General features: G+C 52.1%; 1 protein-coding gene across 1 annotated transcript in view; it reads right to left on the bottom strand.

Annotated features, from left to right (window-relative positions):
• Window positions 1–2,344: 2,344 nt before the first annotated feature.
• The window catches only part of LOC113878344 (5E5 antigen-like), a 59,627-nt gene continuing 54,057 nt past the window's right edge, over window positions 2,345–7,914 (bottom strand). Inside the window, exons 3-4 of the mRNA XM_027519360.1 lie at window positions 3,929–6,218; window positions 2,345–3,827 (exon numbers count right to left, since the gene is read on the bottom strand). Of these exons, the coding sequence (XP_027375161.1) occupies window positions 3,935–6,218 (2,284 nt within the window). The 3' untranslated portion in view covers window positions 2,345–3,827; window positions 3,929–3,934. The remainder of the gene's footprint in view (window positions 3,828–3,928; window positions 6,219–7,914) is intronic.

Below are 7,914 nucleotides of genomic sequence, written 5' to 3'. Positions count from 1 at the left end.
GCCTCCTAACCAACACCCCTAGCTAATCATCTATGCCCTGCCTTCAACATCCACCACTATGCAGACCACCCCAGAAAGATTTCTCCAGCCCAGACATTTCTCATTTGCAGATCTGACCATGCCACTAGCTGGCCCCAGTGCCTCCAGTGCCAAATGGACCCAACCAGACTTACCCCTTGTTTCCCAGATCCCACCTCTATCTATCAGTCCCTAAGTCGCACAGAGTCTCCTGGAGTTAAAATGATCTTTCAGGGATTTCACTGGTGGTCCAGTGGTTAAAGAATCTGCCTTCCAATGCAGGGGCGTGGGTTTGACCCCTTGTCGGGGAACTAAGATCCCACGTCCCACGGGGCAACTAAGCCCATGTGCCACAACCAGAGAAAAGCCCTGGCACCACAACAAAGACCCAGTGCAAACTAATTAATGATTCAATTCTGTCTCAAAGGGATCCTTTTTGTTTGCCCTCTAGGGTCACTCTAGCTCCTTCCACAGTTTCTCATCTCCCCGCTGTGTGACTTTGCCATCAACCTCTGCCTCCTCTTCCCTGTCTTATCCTTCTTCTCCCTATCATGTACAATGTTCCTGAAGAGATCTCTAGGACAGCCAGGTATAATAAGGTTTAGAAGCACTCAAAGGCCTTCAGGAAAAAATCCTAATCCCTCAATGTGACGTGAGCTGCTCCTTATGATCTGGCCTTTGCTCACCTCTCCCACTTTCCCTTCCATGTGAGCTGTCTTGACTCTTCTGACACTTTGCAGCCCCCTGACCAAGCGAATGTGCTCTCTTCAATCTCCTTTCTCCTGGCTGTTCCCTGTGTCTTCAGTGCTCATCCATTAGCTCTTGACCATTGCAGCCATCTAACTGTGGCTCCCCTTGCATCCTTCAAGACCTCAGGGTGGTCTTTCTGAGCACTCCAGAATGACCTGGATCTCCCTTCCTGCCCTCTTCAGCACCGTGTATGTACTGTAATCATAAGTCAAGGCTTTCAGCTCTAAATCCCCAGCACCCAGTCCACCACCTGGCACATAACACAGGTTCAGTCATCGTTCAACGAGAATCTCTAACTCAGGGAGGAGTACAAAGGAGAAGCGTGAGGCCCAGGAAACTGTCTAAGGTCAAACAGCCAGTATCAGTGGCACTGAGGTTCAGCCTGGCTCACATCTTAAGATTTTTGTCTCCATTCCAGTATTTTCCTCGGTTAAAGTGGGAGGATGATTGCACCAGAACCACTCGGAGAGCTGGTTAAATATGCAACTTCACAGGTCTCACCTTAGACCCAGATGAGTCTGTGTTTAAACAAGCTACTGTGGTGATTCTTATGAACAGAGTTTGAGAACCAACACCCCATCCTCTCTGCCCTGTCTGAAAGGCTTTAAGTTCATCACATTTTTTTTTGGCTGTGCCATGTGGCACGTGGGATCTTAGTTCTCCTACCAGGGACTGAAACAGCACCAGAAGCATGGAGTCTTAGACACAGGACCACCGGGGAAGTCCCATTCATCACATTTTTCTATGGCCAAGTAGGCAGCTATCTGCTTGGTGACAAGCAGTCCTGCTTCCTTACATTTTCACTGAAAGCGATCATTTGTTGGAGTCTTGAAGATTATCCCTTTCAGAGTCCACTGTTGGGATTCAAATTCTACTTGCAGACTCAGTGGAGGTAGAAGGAGGGAAGGAGGGGCTCCAGGAGGAAGTAAAGCAATCTTGTGTGGTCAGAAGTAGCTGGGAGTGGAAGGGAAGCAAGTATCACAGGCAAATAGGACCCTGAGAAAAGGTGCGTCCTTTATGATTAGTTTTTTATTCTCAAATTTTAGCAGTCATCAAAATCACCTGGAGGGCTTATTAAGCTGCAGATACCTATGGGACTTCCCTGGTGGTCCAGGGGTTAAGAATCTGCCTTGCAATGCTGGTTTGATCCCTGGCTGGGAACTAAGATCCCTTGTGCCTCGGGGCAACTAAGCCTGCTTGTCACTACTAGACAGAAGCCCCGTGTACTGCAACAATCCCACATGCTGCAACTAAGACCCGATGGAGCCATACATAAATAAATATATATTTTAAAAAGATGTAGATACCTCGATGCCCCCCAAGGTTCTGATTCGGTAGACCTGGCAATGGGGTTCAAGAAATTGCATTTCTAACAAGCTCCCAGGTGATGCCAATGCTGCTGGTCCAGGAAGCACACTTTGGGAACTGCTGAACTAATTCACCCAGGTGGCTCAAGTGGTTAAGAATCTGCCTGCCAATGCAAGAGACACAGGTTTGATCCCTGGGTCAGGAAGATCCCCTGGAGAAGGAAATGGCAACCCATTCCAGTATTCTTGCCTGGAGAATTCCATGGACAGAGGAACCTGGCAGGCTACAGTCCATGGAGTTGCAGAGTCGAACATGACTGAGTATGTATGTATGTATGAACATACGAGCTAATTCAACCTTTATGACCCATGCAATCATTTATTCTGTAATATCCATGGAGATGAGGATGTGATCACCCTGATTTCTGCTTAAACCAGATACAGATCTTGTTACATTTCAAGCTAGAGTTTCTATGGACAAAACTTAAGATTTTTCTTTGAATGGAATGGAAATTCATCTCCAAACCTTCCACACACTTATCCCAGGCGTGCCTCTTATATTCTCACAGATGCATCCAGCTAGGTCTTCTCCACCTGTCCTTAACAACTTGACTTTTTAACTTAAGAGCAGCACTAAATATTTAATCTTTTTACATGTAATTCTATGGGGGGTTGCCCATTTTTATAGATTGCAACCGATACCTTAGTCATGAGGTGGTAGTGGCAGGGCTGATAAAGGGATGACAGACCCCAAATATGCACTGACTCATTTTACAACTTTGCCTGGGGGTTGCTCAGACTTTATTCAGCCCAAATAGCCCCTGAGAAATGACACTGCAATCTCTACACTCATGGCTATCATCTACCACAATGTTCCTGGATCAGTCCTAATTTTGAGAATTCTATTGTTACAGACCCACATGAGTCTAATTTTGGGGTCAGAAACTATGATCAAGTAAGTGTGGCCTTTTCTCCAGGTGTTTATAGTGTAACGAGAGGACAATTATTTTGTGTGGTTTAGCTGATTGAGGGGGACAGTAAAAAGAAGATGGAGAAAAGTTGAGAGGTTACAATCAGAAATTCAACATCAGGGGTAAAAATTAAATCATTCAATTTTGGTTCAGTTTTCCAAAAGAGGTTCTGCTTACTGCAATGATGGGTTCACCGAGCTATCTGAATTCCTCATTGATTTAGCAATCTTAGTGGATGCCAACTATTTTTAAGATATTATTTTGCGCTCCCTCCTGGAGCGTGTGATACCTTTATCTTTGAGAACTACAAAGGATGAAGGTTTCTCCGGAAGTCAAGAACAAAATTAACGTAAATAAAACGCTGAATGGAAAAGGCAGAAGTCTCTATATCAACTCGGGCTGACATCAGAGTCTTCTAAGTGATGTGGGTTTTCAGCAGGGGAAGTACCCAGTACAGACATTTGAAGACGATTTTAGAGCGCGGTTTGTGACTCTGACTACCGGGGAGCTTAAAATATGGCAGTAAGAAGAAAGGAGTGCGCCTAGCTCACGGGACCCCGAAGGGAAAGGAGAGCGGGGAATTTGTTGTCTCTTTCATCCACGGACGTTTCAAAGCAAGACTCTTGCGGTAACAAAATTGCACTGCGAAAGTAGCGTGTCATTATCTGCTCTTCAAGATGGGGACACGTAGACAGGGAATGGCCTCCAACACGAACAACTTTCAAGTAGCACCGCGGAGCCTCCACTGCACAAAGCGGAAAGCTGGCCTGCTTCCACCACGCTTCATGAAAATGGAGAGAAATATTGGTTTCAATATTTTCTCGTGACTTGAACCGAAAGTTAAAAGGTGACTTTTAAATTGCACATCGCTCCTGATCTTACCCACGATTAATGACTAGAGTGTATGGGAAGAGCGGCGGAATGGAGGACCGCTACCGGGTGCAGAGAGCCGGGAAGGAACCTTGGGGTGCGGGAGCCGGAGCGTCCGGGATTCGGCCCAACAGCAGTTTGCCCGGTGGGGGCAGAATACTCGCGCTCCCGGGAAGGGGATGTCTCCCGGGGGCGGTTACACAGCGAGGCTTGTTTGGCTCGCAGCAGGGCGCTCCCGGGGGAGCGGTTGTGCAGTGGAGGACGCCTGGGAGGCGCGCAGCGAGCAGGATGCTCCCTGGCCCAGGCCGGCGCGTGTACGTGTGTGTGCACGGTACAGGGCGTGTGCACGGCGCGGGCGGGACGCGCGCCAGTGCGGCCGCCGAGCTCCGCTGCAATACAAGGCCAGCGCCGCCGAGTGAAAATACCGCGCAAAACCCTGGCTAGAGAGCCGCGGGGGGCCGGCTGGGGGAACCAAGCGGACGCGCACGGCCGGGCCCTCACCTCACGGCTGAGCGTTCTAATGCGAAGTTGCAGCACCCTCAGACGAGGAAGGAAGCTGCGTGAGTTTCCACGCACCCCAAGAAGACCGCGAGCCCCAGGGACTCGCACGCGCCCGCGCCCGACGACACGGAGCGCGTACCCGCTCGTACCCTGGCGCGCTCCCCGCGCGGTCTGTGGAAAGACAGCTCGGGCGGGTATTAAGGGGAGGGGGAGGAGGGGGTGTGGTTTGGCTGGAACTAGCCAATGGGCCGGGGAGGGGCGCGCGGGGGCGGAGCTCATGTTCAGAGCGCCGATTGGCCAGTTGGCCCTCCGGTATGCAGATACGGTGGAGTCACGTGCCAGGGGCCGGGACGACTTCCTGTTGGAGGCCAAGGCGGGGCGGGGAAGGGGGCGCGAGCGCCCCGTCTGGCTGAAGCGGGGGGAGGGGGGGTTCTTGTCAGTTAGAGCAACAAGATGGCCGCGGTGGCAGCTCCGCACCTCAGCGCGACGGCCCCGGGAGCCGCAGCCGCCGCCGCCGGCCCCGCTGCCCCGCAGCCCTGAGCGTCGCCCCGGCCGCCCCCACCGCCGCTGACAGGGCTGTCCCCGCGCCCGCCGCGCTCCTGCCGCCGCCGCCGCCGCCGCGGGCCCGCCCGAGCCGGAGGCGGAGGGAGCGGAGCCGGCCGAGCGCAGAGCGCCGAGCTCAGCCGCCGCCACCTCGGATCGCGGGCCGCGCCGGAGCCGCCGTCCCGCCTGCGGGCGCGAGGAGGAGGGCGCGTCGCGGCGTCGCCGGGGCCGGACCTGGACCCGCCGGGACGCGCCGCCGCCCACCCGCCCGCGCCGCCGCCGCCGCCGCCGCCCGCGCCGGGACTTGAGCCCGCGGCGCCGGCGCTGAGCGGGCCCCCACCGCCCGAGCGCCCCGCAGGCCCCGGGGCGGCCGTCGGAGTGTTCTTTGCCGCCGCCGCCAGGGCCGCGCCGCCGGATCCCCTCCGAGGAGCCGCCGCCGCCGCCGGGGACGGAGCCCAGGTGAGCGCGGGCCGGGCCTCCGAGTCGCCGCAGCCGGCGGAGCTGTTGGCGTCGCCTTTGTTCGGCCGGGCCCGGAGCGCGAGGGGTCGCCGCGGGTCCCGGCGGGAAGGATGCGCAGCGCGGGGCGGCGGGAGGAACTGCTGGCTGCGCGGGGCCCGGGTGCGGGCGCGCGCAGGGCGAGAGGCTCGCGGTGCCCGGTGCGATCCGCACGGCAATTGCGTGTGTGGTGTGCGTAAAACGATGCTTTGGTGGAATTGGTTCTCCGGGAGCAGTCACCCGCGCGGGTTTTGCATTTCTGATGGCATGCACGAACCCGGGCGTTTTCGGTGTGGGGCCTCTCCCGCCGTTGTTTGGGAGTGGGGGGCTCAGAGCAAGCGCGGGCGTGCTTCTGCTAGCATGGAGGGGCCCCTCGGCCTCCCGCGGATCTGGAATCAGGTGGGCTGCTCGCGGCGCTGCAGGCTGCGGGGCGATGCGCACGAGGGACGGGAGGCGAACCGCAGCTGCCCGTCTCTGGGAGCGCGGAACCGGAGCGCCTCGGGGGCCACCTCCACTCGTGCGTCGCCTCGTCTGCACCTTTTTCTCGTGGATGAGATTCGTTAATAGATTCGTATCTGTTAAATGTGCAGATGTGGATCCAAGGGTTCCCTGCGCGTTAACTCGGTGGAGAATCTTTCGCTTGCAGGTTACACGCAGTTTTGGGAATCTCACGGAAGATGCAGGATTGCTGCCTCCACGTCGCGGGGCGGGGGCGGAGGAGCCGCAGATCCCGGCCGCACCTCTAGCGGTGTTGGGCGCTCGACTGTCTCAGGGATTCAGCGAAATGAGTGCAACTGTCTCGAACCTCTACCTCTGGCAGATCAAACCTCCATTTGAGTGGTCTGCTCGGCTATATTTAGGCATGAACTGCAGATTCTGAACTCAAAATGGTGCTCTGCAGATGTCCAACTTAAGCGTATTTAAGGAGTTAGTTGCAAGTTGGAGGCGTCTGGCTGGTTTAATCCATTGTGTTGCTGAGGTTCATGTTTTCTCCTGAATCCGGTGTTCACCGCGGTGTCCTGCGGTGTAGGTGGTCAGTTAGACGATGGCTGTGTAGAGACTGCTACGTCTCTGAGTGTAATTTGACCCCGCAGGAGGCTTATTTTATGCAAGTTATTTCCTACATTTAGAATTGAGTAACTATGGGGATGAGTTGAGACACTGGAAATGTGGGTTGAGTGATCTTAGAAGACAGCGGTGGCCAGTTTGGAATGTGTAGGGGGTGCAACCATTCTGTGCATGGACTCCATACTTCCTTCAATAGTATGTGAAAGAATAAAGGATAAAATTTAGCTCCAGACCAGATGAACTTGGTTGGCAGAGGGCAACTTGAAGAAATTTATTCCAGAATCACGGAAGTGGTGAAGGTCTTTGAACACCTTTCAGTGTGGCACACCTAAGGATGCTTTGTTGGGAGAAGTGATGCAAAATGAGGTTTTAAGAACTAGCCCAGTTATATTATCCGAATTAATTTTATTGCTGGTGTTTAAACAGATGATAATTGTCTGATTAGTTATTACTTTGTTCACCGATACTGAAAGAGTTTTCTCCTACAGAAAGTTTTTAATATTTGTGTTTTCATAAGAATAGACGTTTTAGAATCTTTTTGTCTTTCTCACATTGGATCAATAGAAATTGATAGCCCAGAAAGTGGTGATAGTAAAAGTATTGTTTCAGTTAAATTATACTTATGGTGATGTAGAATAATTTCTAAAAGCTAGCACTAGTACTGTGTTAAGAAGTAGAAAGGATACGAGTCCCAGATATATATGTGTGTGTGTATTCATGTATGTATATGTTCAGACCTGATGTTATTATGTGGGTCTACTTTGAAAAGCCCTCTTCTTATCTTTCATACTTATTGTTCAAATCAAAGACCTTACGGTCTTGTACATCTGATTTACTATTAAGATGTGAAATTAAATAAAAGTTGATACTGAGGCTATAATAAGACTTAATCCTAACTATTTCATCCTGGTTCTAGCATTGAAATACTTTAGTAGTAACTTGGGTTACAGGTAAGTGTTGATTTTAGGTTTTCCTCCTTGCAGTGTTTATTGTTGTTGCTGTTTGTCAAGTGGCATATGTTGTAACACTTTGACAAAGATTATTTTGTAACAGGTTTATGTTTATACTTAGTTGGCTTAGGAGTTTTGGAACAAATGGTTGCCTGAGAGTGCTGATTATAAGGGAAAGTAGAGCGAACTGTTTCATTTGACTCCCAGTGATTAAAATATAACTGAACCATGGGTAGGGGGGATATAGGAAACTTTAAATTACAGTATTTCTCACCTCCTCCACCTTTTTGTTAAACAGCCGGCTTTACTGAGATAAATGTGTGCTTTTCCAAATGCTGTCATCTGGCTCACTTCCAAAACCATGCTGGAGGAGGAGGAGGTCAGGGCTGGGGGGCGGGGGGGGGAGGGGGGGGGAGGCAGCCTTTTTCCTTAGTGAAGAGA

Source organism: Bos indicus x Bos taurus, chromosome 19 (assembly GCF_003369695.1).
Source record: "Bos indicus x Bos taurus breed Angus x Brahman F1 hybrid chromosome 19, Bos_hybrid_MaternalHap_v2.0, whole genome shotgun sequence".
Taxonomy (NCBI): domain Eukaryota; kingdom Metazoa; phylum Chordata; class Mammalia; order Artiodactyla; family Bovidae; genus Bos; species Bos indicus x Bos taurus.
The sequence above is the reverse complement of the archived record's forward strand: the minus strand, read 5'-3'. Positions and strand labels throughout refer to the sequence as shown.